At 38.1% G+C, this 15,000-nt stretch overlaps 1 protein-coding gene across 1 annotated transcript in view; it reads left to right on the forward strand.

Moving 5' to 3' along the window:
• The window catches only part of CCDC192 (coiled-coil domain containing 192), a 194,027-nt gene that overhangs the window by 52,105 nt on the left and 126,922 nt on the right, over nt 1–15,000 (forward strand). The window contains 2 exon segments of the mRNA XM_019809288.2: nt 5,013–5,144; nt 6,012–6,068. Of these exon segments, the coding sequence (XP_019664847.1) occupies nt 5,013–5,144; nt 6,012–6,068 (189 nt within the window).

Raw genomic sequence — 15,000 nt, forward strand, 5'->3', positions numbered from 1 at the left:
AACATAGTTCATTTAAAGCATTTGTCCAGTAAGTCCAAAAGTCCAATGTCAAGTTTCTTCAAGTACAGTTTTAATCAAGGATTTTTTGTGTGTTCTGTGGGGTTTTTTGTTTTGTATTGTTTTTTGGTAAATGCACCATACTTTACTTTGTAAGCTTTGTAATTTTTAGTTGAGAACTAGACATTTTGAATACTGCAGTGTGGTAACTCTGGAAATCAGATTCTCCCCTGACCTTTCCCCAAGAATTGCTGTTGCTGCTTATTGAGGACTGCAGGTGTATTTTTGTTTAGTTACTTTTCCAATTAATTTTCCAAAGATTGTATTTCTTTTCATGTGTGGTCATCAAAGTCTCCTGTTCCATTATCTCTGCAGTTAGCAAGGTGACCTGACAGAGATTTCCTTGAACCCAGCACTTTCCTGGGTGCTGCAGGTGTTCTACTAGATTCCAGAGTTCTGAAATGGTTAGTCTGACAGGTCTTGCCAGCTTAATAGTTATTTAAGTGGAAGGACCTATTCCTGGAGCTTCCTGCTCTGCCATCTTCTAGGAAGCCCAAGTCGTTTTGCTTTAACCACTATCTTGAATACAATTCTAAAATATATCAGTACTCTTACTGACTCTGTCAATAAATTGTACAATGGATAAAATTTACCTTCTTTCACTTTTAACTGTATTACAATACTTTTATAATGCTCTTTTATGGAACATTGGGATAAATATTAGAAGTTGATTTTTTTTTTAGTGGATTTACATAGCCTCAAAGGGATAATATAGAATTTGCTTCTTTGTTTTACATAATTCTTAAGACAAATATTATTCATACTTTTTAAGTTATCTCTTCCCTCCAAACTTGTTAAAACCACAGGCAGAAGGGAAGTATATGTTTGTCAAAAAGAGTCAGAAGTAGAACATAAGCATTCCAACACCATGTGAACCTGTTTCAGCAAAAGTGGCTAATTAGTCATTTAAAGAAGGATACATGAAAATTGGTCATTTAAAGAAGAGGTGCATTTCTACTGTCTTTATGTAAGCAGATACTGACAGTAATTGGACTAAACTTGTCTCTATGCTCCCCAAATCAATTATTCTGTAAAACCAAGTGGTTTTTATGAAAAAAGAAAAGAAAGCAACAAAAAGGAAGCAATACCCAAGGTCCCCAGAGTTTCAAAATTCAATTATGATATCTTGCAGGGCTACCTTGGATTTCCTTTTACTTACTTTGATGACTTTTTTTTCTATGTCATAATTTGAATTTGAATTTAGGCAGCATTCCTAAAGCCTTCCTGAATTGAAAATTAGACTTTGAAAAGTCCTAAAACCTCCATCAGAACAATGGAGTGAATTCAAAATGGCAACTAACATCTTGTGATTCAGCAATAGAACACAATCTTTCAGGCAGTGCTTAAATTTTTAAAAAAGAACTCTATTTCATTTTCCTCGCATCTCTTTTCTATCTTTTTGGAGTATCAGTCTTATTTGATGGGCTATTTTCAAAGACAGCGCAGAGAAAATTATCTTATGCTGATAAACAGTTTAATCATTATAAAATGGAATGCAACAAGAAATTATTAGTTCTTGTCCTCAGTGTATCCATATGTAGAAGAAAAAATAAGATCCCTTTATCCTGCCGTTGTGAGGTGATGATACATACATATGAAAATTAAGTTTAAAAAGTTAGTAAATAGAATGGTCTTAGCAAAGATTGTTCCTGGCCAATTTGACTGTGTCTTATAATTTTTTACAGAATTCTCCATTCATCCTTCTGGGGAATTACAATCTAGTTTGAACACGTATGACTGGAGAAATACCCTATAAAAATAGTGCAAAGTAGATGTAAAATCCTATTATGGGTACCAAGTTCCCAGTGTCAGTGAATTGTAGGATTGAGACTAAAACATAGATCTCTTAACTCCAAGTCAATATTTCTTAAAGTAAAGATAAGCCTGTAGTAAATATATCTGAGTCAAAGGCATATTCAGACAGAGGCCCTTTAGAAAAGGGAAGGAAAAAAAGACGTTGTTGATGTCTATAAAAAAACAAGCAACATGTTAGGACAGAGTTCTCGGGTCTTAAAATAAAAGAAAATAAATCTCTTTCAGGTAAATAAGTAAACATGCTGAAGAAGAATGCTGAGGGTCACATTAGTGGGGGCGAGCATAGGCTTCATCTGTGCAAGCAGCCTTAGAGTTGGGGTTTGGATAGAATACAGAACCCAGAATTGGAAGCAGACCAATATAGATCCAAATACAACCTCTTCTTATTAGCTGTGGGCAAGCTAATTCACTCCTGAAAGCATCTAGTTTCTCATTCTTTAAAATGGTGATAATTCACAAAGAAATAAAAACGAAACTCCTTACAGAGTTTTGAGCAATGGACCAAGGTAACTTATGTCAAGATAGCAGAAAATTCAATTTCTAAACAATAAGGAAACTTATTAGCTCACTCTGTGTGAGTCCAAGGTAGGACATGCTTCAAGATTATTTGATAAAACATTTCAATATTATTGTCTACTCTGCCATTCAAAGTGTTGCTTCATCATATACTGGTTTCCTGGATGTTTACAGGATGACTATAGTAGCATTCAAATCTGGTAGGTGGGGGAGATTGTGTCTCCAAATCATCAAAATTCCTCTTGTGCAGTGTGAGGAGTCCAAATTAGATCACTTCTCCTCATACAATAACTGTGACCAAAGAAAAGCCAGACTCTAATTGGTTTAGACCTTGATTCCTAAATCAATCAGCAGCAAGGAGGATAGGATTTTCATGATTCTCAGGCCCCACTTTAGGAGCTGGGGACAAACTTGGGTTTAGGGAATCCGACCCAATGTCCACTGCTGAAACCTTGGGTTCCAACACTTACTTGCTATGTCCTTGGGCAAGTTATGCAACTTTACTGAACTTACTGAATTCCCTTATCTGCAAAATGGGTATTAAGTGAAACTGAGATAAATAAAAGTGAAAACAAAAGGTTCTGCAGAGCCCTTGATATAGTTAGTACCCAGTAAATTATTAATGTCATTATTACTATTCATCTATATACTTTTATATTATGTAATAGTTCTACAGTTGTCTGCCTTTTAGGGGAAAGTGTGAAGTTTTTGAGCGTATAAGCAATATCACTCTCATGTGTTACCTATAAAGTTTTACATATAATAAGTGCTCAACATGTTTAACAAATGAGTGAATAAATGAATATCTGTTGAATGAATGAATAAAAGCCTGAAAACAATAGAAGGTAGATCTAAAAGAAAGACAATCAAATGGTGACTGGATCAATGACAGGTCAGGTAGGATATGGGAACAAAATAGGCCAGCCTGAGAAAAACTATATTTGAGAGAAAAAATTGCCAAATCTAGAGAGGCCTTGTCCCCAAAAACTAGAGTGTTTGTAGGAAGTAAGTAAACCGAATACGAGTTTAGGGTAACCAGCTCAAAAATGCTGTGATGTCTTCTGATACTTTGTTTTATAACTTGATAAATAACTAATGTTTGAATAAAATCCTGATCAATACTTACCATAATCTAGAGGAGGTAGAAGAAAGTATAACATTAATAGGTACTAAGTACAGGACATGCTTCAAGCATTATTCTAAGCATCTCTCTTGCATAAACTCATATAATCGTCAAAACAAACCTGTGAGGTAAGTACTATTCTTTTCATCCCCATTCCCATTTACAGATTGGAAAATCAAGCCCAGAGAGACTGAGAAACTTGCCTAAATCCCATAGATAGTAAGTAGGAAAGTGAGATGTTTACCCCAAGGGTCTGACTCAAGAGTCTGTGTGTTTAGCAGTTAGACTATACCGTGGGTATAGTCTACAGAAGTCTAATAGAAGGGTGCCTAGAACAACCAGGCTACACCTGCAAACTATCATGTACTGAAGAGTTAAATGTGTCACTGTCCAGGAGGAATGCCACAGGTTTCCCATGTCACTGAGAGCCGAAAGGCGTAGCCAACAGCTCATGACCTATGTGTCTCCTCTGGCCCTCCACATTGCACTTTTGGAATGTCCAGTGCATAACGCAATGGCTGTGGAGAGTGCGCACCAAACAAACAATTGTTAAGTGAATGATTGTGAGGATGAGTGGATTTGGGTTGATGCCAGCATATATATATGATGTGCCCCCCCTGTTTCCATGGAGACCAATCTCTTCATGCTTCTGCTTCCCCATTTGGTAAATTGTCTTTAAAAACTTGCTGCACTTTTCACCCTGAGACAGTATGCTTCACAATAACACTTGGAATAATATGAAAGAGATACTTAAAGATAATGCAAGCCTCCAAGGACACACTGGGAGCTGGAATGAATACAAGGTGTGTGTCTGTTTCCATGACTCTTTCAGAATTGTTGCTGAGCTATAGAGAAAATGCACAATAAGCTGTCTGAATGAAAGGAAATGCTAGTCCAGGGGCTCTCCAAGGGACTTAAGGAACGAGGCACCATCAAACTACCCTTTTCTCAAGAGGAATCTACAAACAGTAAAACAAAGACTGTCATCTGTAGGCATTTTCTGGTTATGGTTTAGCATAGACCTGCCTTCGATCAGACTTTAACTTAAAATTCCTGCATTTTCCTTCGGCTTCTTATATGGTAAACATACAAAGGAGTCAGAATTCCTACGCTTTCTAAAGAACTGTAGTCCCCCAAGAGTTAAGTTCCAAGAACAATATATAAACCACAATTCAGATTTCAGCTGTACAGATAAAGTACAGTCTTAAAACATAAGAAAGATGAGTGTTGAGCTTGTTGACTAGGCATCGCTCTGGCTGCTGTTAACTATGTAAGTCACATTTCTTGTCCAGAAAGATCTTTATAAATAAAAATAAAGTCAACATTATTTCCTTATCTCTCTATACTAATCTTTCTGAGCTATGAGGAATATTCCAGAAGGCATTTTCATGTTCAATAGATATCAGTGGTAGGCAAAATATTTATAAATTAGACTTTTAAAAGAAGCTCTAAAAAAAAAAAAATCACTGTGCTTGCATGCCCTTATAAGAAATGTCTTTAGCTTGCAGTCTCTGAAGGAACAAAATTAAAACTGCTTGAGCAAGTTTCCTGGCTGGAGGAAAAACTAGAGACTCTGGACCATAAGGAAGACAGTGGGGAACCATACAAAAAGATGATTCTTGCAAAAGACCAGGTATGTTGTAGAAGAAAAAATAATCTTTCTCTCAAAAAGCTACCTAAACTTACATGAACTGACAATTCTGCAGTCCTTTCTGGCTGGGTTGGAAGTTCATATTTAAGTTCAAGATGGCAAATAATATTTGTATTTGCTAAATATAATTGTATTCCCTTATGAATGTTCACATTCAAAAATTAATTTTGTTAGTAATATTTTAAAAGTTTCTTTGATATGGATCCTTTTGAACCATATTAGCAGAATATTCTACTTGTTTTGTAAGTGGTGTTAACTATACAAATGTTTCCTTGCTTTTAAGGTTGAATTTAATCAAGGAATAGTTTCTATGTAGTAAAATAAGGGGATCGGAAAATTTGTCATGCGCTTTAATCCATTATAAGAATTTAATAATCTCGGAATCTCTGGGCATTTATATAAATTTTTTTCTTGTTCAACTCAAATGGGTTTGTATCTGCCTTTGGTGTGTGTGTGTGTGTATGTGTCTGTGTGTGTGTGTGTGTTTCATTCACACAAAACATATCCATGTGTTCCAAAGGCAGGTACAAACCCATTTGATCCCATATATAGGTATATATAATATAAAGTAGGTCAGCATTACCTTCAGTACATCAAGCAAACATTATTTTCCCACTCATTTCCTAAATCTTAACATATTTGTGTTCTTTATTGTTGGGCTCTTCAATAGATTGGATGAAAGGTAGGGATAGGAGCAAGAATTACTCAATGACAATTTCCAAAGCATCTAGCTGAGATAGTGCTGCCATTCACAGGATTTGAGAACTAGTATCTATTTATATCTGGAATCCTTTGAATATGTAAAAGGAAGAGTTATACTCATTGTTTCTAAACTTTTCTCCTTTTCAGTGCATTGAGAAATTACAAGCTGAAGTGAAAGCTTCCCAAGAGCAACTTACAGCCCATGTAAGTGTTTCTCTCCTTTTTTTAATACCTTAATTTATATCATGGTTATCCTGGGAATGAACATTTTTCAGAAGTTGTAACTATTGTCTCTCTGCTGCACACCAAATCACAAGGCTAAGAATCAGTATTTTTACTGCCTCTACAAAGTTGCTTTCCCTAAGTAGAATTCTGATTTATGCTGATGGTAAAAATTATAAAACCGATGTGTTATCTATAACCACATGGTCTAATCAGGGACCATCAGGATAAAAGAACAAGAAAGTAAGGGTAGAAAGACAAGGAAACCAGGCTAGTGTAATGAATGAATGGAAGTGCAAATGACTGGCACATCAAATATAGGCCTGGAACAGTGCTGCTTAAACTTCAGTGTTTCAAGAATTACTCGGAAAACTTTAAAAAACAAAGTGCCTGGAGATTCTGAGTTCTGCATGCCCAGGGTATGACCTGAGAATTTGTACTTCTAGGTGATGCTGGAGTCAGGTGTGCTGATGCCAATTTTGGACCACATTTCAAGTAGCACTGTATTATGTATATTCATTCTGCCCTAGTCTTGTGATTCTTAGGCAAGTGACCATGAAAGATACAGAACTGATCATTTTCCCTGCAAGTACTCCCCTGAGAGAGACCCTATGAAATTGTAGGGTATATTTCATTGGCATTTTAGCCTCTCTTCACTCAGAGAACAACTCATGAGCATCTCCTGCCACAAGATCCTTGTGTGTTCACATACATGAACCAGTTGTCACCCTGCCTCTGTCCCTTCCCAAGGATCTGAACAACTCTGATACCTTACAAGTTTCCTCGAAGACTTGCTCACCTTCCTTTCAATGATTTCCTCTATCCATATATTGGGTGTTGGGGGATGACTTCTTGATTAAGAACCTTAGCCAGTCATGTTAAATGGCCAATGTGAATAACAACAAAGATCATCTGAGACCTGAGGGGTCTGCAGTCCAGAAGTCCTACAGAAATCACTGCAAAAATAACAAATTCGGTCACCATCCCTTTGATATTTGAAATAAGCTAATCTGGATAAATCATGGTAATTGACTTTTGCGGGGGTGAGGGGAAGATAGAGAAAAGCTAATCTGTTGTGGCAGTTAGCAGAGCTTCTAGCTCTGACTTCAGAATTTCTTTTGGCCTTGTATGCCCAATTGACCAAGAGCAAAAATGATTAAGGCCTGCATCTGCAACATGGTGACATATTCAGACAGCAGTATATCTCATTAGCTCAGTTTTCTGTTGCAGATGCCTCCCTCCAGTCCCACCCCAGTATGCCCCTGAGGGTACCTAATAATAGCTGTTGTCAGAGGGTGTCTCCTCATGCCAGATTGATACCTACAGCCATTTGCCCAGGGTGCTTTTAGCTCAGAATTTTTTAAGGATAGAAGATTGTCCACTAAGGTTCTGTTATTAGCTTCCAGCATCTCTTCATGCAAAGCAGATAGAACAAACAAACAAACAAAAACATAGTCACAGATGTCTTCAAGAAATTCCTGTGGTGTCTTCTTCCATTGCCTAGCTTCTCTGGATTCTATTCCTGCACCATGCTGTTCCTGGCCCAGGCTTGTCTGAACTGGGACTGCTTTCTTGTATTAGGGTATTGATATCCACAACAGAGATTTCTACCATGTAACTGCTCAAAGCTCCGGTTTTAATATAGCAGTGTGATCATGAAAGCTTTGCTTCAACTCATCAAGAAGATTTAAATGAAAATATTAATAATAGTGTTTATTGAGAGTAAATTCTGTGTCTACTATGTGGTAGGAGCTTCTTATATTTTCTATTTTAAATCTCAATACAACCCAACAAGGTGGGCATTATTTTTAGGTAGGAAAACAATATTAGAGATTAGATCACTTGTCACACATGTCAATTCTATCCATGCTTTTGCTACCACAATTTGCTGCTTCTCCAAATTGTATTCTCTACATGCCATTTCAGGTATCAAACGGCATTTACAGAGGTTCTTTCTGCAAACTTTCTTCGCTCTCTATTCACTCTGAGTGATTCATCAGTACATAATGCTGCAACTCTCACTTCCATGCAAATAAACAACCCCTTCCGCCCCCATCAAATTCTTTCGATCTTCATCATCCCCTAATTACAGTTCCTTAGGGCTGTAATGATAATTTCTTAAAACATGGTTCCTTGAAAATAACCTTCCAAATGATGTTAGTAGGTATTCTGGGAAAAAAAAATGGGAGGGGCATTGGAAATGAAGTTAAGTTAGATGGGTTTAGTTACAGCAGGATTTATCAGTGTATAATCAATCTCCAGGAAAGGATCATAGTATGTTGTTTTCCAAGGGTGTTTGACCATGCGTGCACAAATGTTTGGAGGCTGCTAGCATATTGCATCAAATTAAAGCATTATGCTTGCTAAATATGACTTGAATGTCTTGCTCACACCCTAGCCTCAGCATTCACAAGGTCAAATTTATCACCTTCTAATCCTGTCTCTTAAATACGTCCCTCTTTTGGGATCCCCAACATAGTGAATAATATCACACTGCTGTTATTTAGTCTACAACCAAACTACCAAGCAGTATTAAAATCCTACCTCTCTCTGCCTCCATCCCATATTCAGTTAGTTGTCAGCCTGTGAGTATGTTTCTAAAAGTTATCTCACTTTGTTGTCTTCTATCCCATCATACTGCCATATTCCTAACTCCTTCTGCCATATCCCTAACTCTTATTGTTACTGGCCCCAAAATATTAACATATTCAAGTTCAGAAGCTCCCACTGTCCCCCCACAACCCAAATCACAATGTAGTTCTCTTGCTTTCACACCGTCAAGTTCTGTTTGCAGAGGAGAGAAAGAGTAAAACTCATGTGTGAAGATGCGAGGTGGGGGCAGAAAACCAAACAGAGTCAAACACTCAAAGGGAGGATAAAACCTACTGCAAAGGGACACTCACTGGAAGGCTCCTGGGAGTTCTGGGGATGCTTAATATTAAGAAATAACAGAGTATTAATGGGACTTTTTGGGCAGTATATACTTGAATCCTCCTAAATGTTTGGGTGTCATGTGTAAAGTTTGGAATTCCTGTTTGGGCCATGCCTCCTAAATGTCACACTACTGTAGGATGTGACCATGTAGTAGTCTTCTGGCTTCCCTGCCCCTGCCCTGAAAGAGGTTTCCAAAGGACCATTCCTACCCCCTTAGCTCTCTCCTCTTTCCCTACCCCCTCCCTGCCTCCCACTGAATAAGCTAATAAAATGGCACTGCTGTCTTTCTTCATACATCCCATGCCAGTTGATGCCCTGTGAGTTTGTCTCTGTGTTCTCTTGATCTGGACTATCCTTCCCTCTGCTCTTTATCCAAGTAATTCTTACTCTTCTTGCAAGATTTATATTTATATTTATATCAGGGACCAACCTCTTCCTTGGCCCCCAGATTACTTTCTATGGACTCCCATAACCTCCTGTATGTACATCTATTTCAGATACTACTTTTTATTGACACTATCTGTTCATATATCTGTCCCCTACTAGACTCAAAGGTCATTGAGGGCAACATCAAGAAGTGTTTCTTCATCTATTACTCCAAGTACAGGGCTAGGCACATTACAGTCACTCAATATATTTGCTAAACTGAAATGAATTTTACTCCGATCATGTCATTTCCTCTGTTCCAATGCTTAGAGTAAGACAATGATTGCCCACTACTCCAGAATAAAGTCCAACCTCCTGACCATGGCATTCATCACACTGAAAATGAGGCTCTGACCCCTTTTCCTGACTCCTCTGTATCATACATCTGTGACTCCTAAGAATACCATGCATTCCTGCCCTAGAGGTTATGCTCATGGTTTCTTTCAACCTGGAATAGCAGTCCCCACCAACAATTCTGATGAAGAATGCCAGATTTTTCCCATTCTTCATCAAAATTGTTCCTTCCATGAAGTTTCTCCTGACCATCCAACCAGAAGTAATCTCTTTCTTTGGTACTTTCATAGCACATCTCTACACCTGTCTTTTGTCACTTGTCACGGTAAGACCCACAAAAGAGTTATGTGATGTGAACTAGCTCTTCCCCAAGACTGTGAGCTCATGGCGAACAGGGAGCAAGTCTGTTTATCTTTATGCCTTTCACAGGGTCTAGCTCAATACCTTGTTGAGAGTTCATTGAAATGAATTATTAAAATGGCTAAATTAAAAATAATGTTACTCTGGTATTTATAGGAGCCTACTTTAAATTTTATTTCTTAAAAATGACAGTTACATAAGGTGTTACCATAATCGGAATATGATACTTTCAAGGTGTAAGATGGAAAGGACAAAAGGTAATGATGTCTTAGAATGGAAATAGAAGGAAAAAGTAGCAGCAAAAGAAAATACAGTTCTGGAAAACCCCTACTTCAAAAGAAGAAAGAAGAAAATCCAAAGGAAATTATGATCTTAACATGAAAATTAACAACCTTGTGGCTTCCTTTTATTCAGAGTTCACTTGTCTGAAACCCAATAGTTGAATTATATTTTTGTATAATTAAATTGATAGCTATAAAATGGAGAGAAGACAGAAGCCTAAAAATTTCAGAGTGAGTTGTCACTACTATTATTTGGAAGCTTAAATCTCATCTCACTAACTTTATGTAGTCACATCTTATACTTTTCAAAGATTACAAAGGGTCATAAGTGCACACATGGATACCCACTCGAGCCACCCACAGGGCTAGCCTGCCCGAGGCGTTTGTATCAATCTTTCCCACATGATTACTTATCTACTTAGAGATCTACACAGGATTAAACAAATATTTGAAGCAAATGTTTATAATTGCTCGAAGGTAATTGTTCATGTCAGGGCAGTTTGAGTCAGGACTAGGTACCTTAAGGAAAAATATCCTTTTAAAATTAATGCCTTCCAAAGTGTTGAATCCGTTGCTTCACTATTTTTAGAATTTGGGGGTCTAGATACTTAGCCCTGTCTATCCACTCTGTTGTTGATGATCTGATTACTTGCAGTAACCCAGAGATTTTCCTCCCTGCCTCACTTCCATCTCAAGGGCCAGCCCATCTCTTGATTTAGCTACCCCCGAGACCTCGCCATGGCCAAAAATTCTGTAATATTTGATGAGATTATTTCATCAAATAATGGGAAGTGGGAGGTAGATACTCAAGTGCTATGTTAGTCTCTACACTGTCTAGTATGCTTGAAATATTTCTAATAAAGTAAAAAAGTTAAGAATATCTAGAAAAAGGAACAATTCCGATGAATTGTATAGCATGTTTCAAGCTGTAGGATAGATGAGTATTTCTTTCAAATCAGAAGTTTCTGACCTCAATAGAGTTCCTGAGGACATACTTAAACCTGGAAGCAATAGTCTTGAAGCTTGGAATCAGGAAAACAGGGCATGGGAAGGCCCACCTTGGGTACCCAAGACAGAATTTTCCCAAAAGAGTTGATTTCACTTCTTCCTTTCCTCTTCTAAAGAAGCTATCAGCTGCCTTCTAAGAATCTACAGGTACCCTCAGTTTAGATGAAGTGCAAACTCTTCTCCCCTAGAACTCCAGGCCCTCTGTTAAGTGGTCTTTTCCTACTATGATAGAAGACATGGAGTGTTTTTGTTGTTATTGTTTTTTGCTATAAAAGCATCCATTAACATCTTTGGCAATAGTACCCGATGTCCTTTTCAGTTACGTCTCTTCCAGCATGCACAGTCTTGGAGGGTCTGTAACTCAAAGTACCCTATCACATAGTAGCTGAGGAGTGGGCATGTCCTCTAAGCCAATTAGATTCTGAATATTAATTCAGGTGAAGCAAGAGAGGAAGAACACTTGGAAGTGATACCTCCTACCATTGACGTCCAGGCAGCATGATGAAGGGGTTTGTGCTGCTGGGACCAGAAGTGCTCTAGTTCCTGTCTGTTTCTGAATCCGCTTCCTGTGCATTCTAGCAACCACCCGACAATCCTCATTACCTTGAAGTAAATTCCCTTTTTCTTTAAACTAGGCAGAAACAGACTGGGTTTTTAGAGGTGAGGAGTTGCAATTCTTTCACTGTTCAAGTAGTTCTCGAAGAGTGGCCCCTGGACTAGAAGCATCAGAGTCACTGGGACTTGTTTGAAATGCAAATCTTGAGGCCTCATCTCATACCTCCCAAATCTAAAACACTGGGAGTGAAATCCAGCAATATGTGTTTTTAAAACCTTCCAGGTGATTTTGATGATGGCTAATGTCTGAGAAGTGCTGCAATGTCCAATAAAACCCCTACCACTATCAGCCTGGACCCTCTGTATTCGCCAGAATCATAGCCCCTAACCAGCACCTTGCTGTTGGGGGCCAGCTTCTCAGTCCTTGTGCTCCTGCCTCTGGGAAACATATCCAGGCCTGATTCTTAGTACAGCAAGCTGGGATCATGGCACACTGGACAAGTTTGTTCAATCGATGAGCCAAACAGGAACAATCTCCGTGCTCTTCCCAACCAAATCCCATACTTTTACGTACTCTAATAGTATCACTTCATTCCCGAAGCTTGTCATGACTAAATCTAAAATAAAGTGACAGTGATGAATAACACCTTAGAGTCATATAATGATTTACAGTTTCCTAAATGCTCCCACCCACATTATGTCATTTATTTTTCACAACAATCCTGTGAGGCAGGTATTACTACTCCTCTATCAGATGAAAAAAGTGAGAGTCTGAGACAGTAAGAAGCCTGCTCACAGCAAACAGTTAGTAGGTAGCAAAGCAAAGACTTGAATGTAGGTATATTTACTCCAGGATCCCTGTTGTATAAGTTTGATTTCACTTTTGAAATTTCATGTTTAATTCAGAATTTTTGCTGAATATATATGCCAACACACATAAACCAGTGTGTTAATAAATTCATTTTTATGATCTTTTAGCTGTATTGTATTATACAGACCTCATGGTTGTTAATTACCCTGAAAGACTTTGGTGGTAGGATCTCATGGAGCCCTACCTGAACCCAACGAGGAATGGAGAAATTCTTGCCCTATGGGCCTTTCTTTCAGAGCCAGACATGTTAATCACAATGGAAAATTCCACAATGATTATTAATGAACACAACATAGTTGCGTGTGGGATAAATCTCAGAAATATTTTTATCACATTAGTTGATCATATTGTAGTCAACCCTCTCTGAATCCCACCCTCTTTGGTTAGTTTGTCTGGACTGGATGACTATGTGGTCCCTCATTTGAATCCTGTATGTGGTTATTCCATGGTTCATCCAAATGCTTGAGCTGGAGAGGTTAAAAATCAGAGAAGCATAACAGAGACTTTCAAATCCTATCGACAAGTGTTACTACCAAACTTCTCTGTGGGCTTGGAAGGGGAGAGGGTCTGAGTTCTCACTTCACACCAGCAGGATGCTCATAATTTAGAATCAGTGCTCTCTGAACTGTGAGCCATCAAGCAGATGTGGCCCAGTAAGATGTGGCGAAATAGCTAATTTCTAGCATACTGATGAGGCGATATTCAAAATGAAACTTTGGAACTCCATCGGTATCTTATTAAACTTATCTTTTTTTTTTCTTTTGCCTAGAAATTCAAGGCACAATAAATTACTGTGGGAGCCACTAATCTTAGGTGCTGGATCTCCTAGTGAGGGGAGATGGAGGTACAGAGACCTAAGGCATGAGTCTGGTCACATCTTGCAAGCCCAGACTCTGGCTTACGTCCAGGAGGCTCATTTTCCCCTCAATCAGATCTGAGTGCTATTTCTTCATGTTCTGTAGGTGATGACTAAATTTAAGCTGAATAAGCACCCAAAGACAATCCCTGCCACCCCAGCTTTTTAGAACCATCACATGTGCTGGATCTTTGTCTAGCCACTGAATTGGACACAGAGTATAATCCTTACTTTTTTTTTTTTTTTGTAAATACCTATTAGCTACCTATGCCTTTCTTCAAACACTTACTTTTGTGCCTTACTTGATAAGCATGTACTTCTCACACCAACATTTTATCAAAGGAATACACTAATTTTAGAGGCCCATGCATTCCAATACAGGTCATTATTACAATCTCCATCTACTTGTCAAAAAATCAGATGGGAGTAATGCAGGATTATACAAAGCATCTCCCTTTGATTCTGAGCTGCATTAATCTAGCCATTGAGGCTCACACAAAACTCATCCTATACTATTGCTAAGAGAATCTAGCACATATCACATTTTCATTATTTTTTTTCTTAAGAATTCAAAACACTTTAAGATGAGTTAGAATGATATCTTTCCATTACAGAGAAAAGAAAGATAAGGTATTGATACAGTTCATGAGGGCACTTTAAAAGACCCCACTATCTGATTCTTCCCAGAGAGAGAGTAGTAACGGAGAGATAGTCACTGGGCTGGAAGGACTTGACAAAGGTCCCTAAAGTTCCGTTCCTCTTATCTGTGAAGAGAAGCTAATAGCATTACTTAGCCTCACACGGTGTTTTAGAGGTGAAGTAGGGTGATATGTATGAAATAGCTAGCAGAGTGCCCAACACATATAAAGGTTCAAAAATTTATTAACAGTTATTCCAAAGTGAACTGTTTCAGTAAAACTGTTCCGCCATTTTTATGGGACTGTGGTTAATAACCTTATAGAATAAAGTACCTCATTTTAGCTGCCAGTTTATTTTATGGGGTGTACTAGGAAGTTAAAGACAAAATTACTTCCTGAGAAGAATCTTGTTGTGTCCTGTCAGCACTTCCTCAGCTCATTTCTTCCCCCTGGTGAATGTCTTTTTAAGCGTTTGGTAGAACTATCTCCTTGTAATTTTTCTTTTTTTTTTTTTTAAGATTTTATTTATTTATTTGACACAGAGAGAGACAGCCAGAGAGGGAGGGAACACACGCAGGGGGAGTGGGAGAGGAAGAAGCAGGCTCATAGCAGAAGAGTGGATCCTGCCTTTAAATTCCTTTAACCATATCTTTCAAGTTTATTTTTGTGGCCTCTAACTTAATATACTTAC

This window comes from Ailuropoda melanoleuca, chromosome 3, assembly GCF_002007445.2.
Source record: "Ailuropoda melanoleuca isolate Jingjing chromosome 3, ASM200744v2, whole genome shotgun sequence".
NCBI classification, from domain to species: Eukaryota; Metazoa; Chordata; class Mammalia; order Carnivora; family Ursidae; genus Ailuropoda; species Ailuropoda melanoleuca.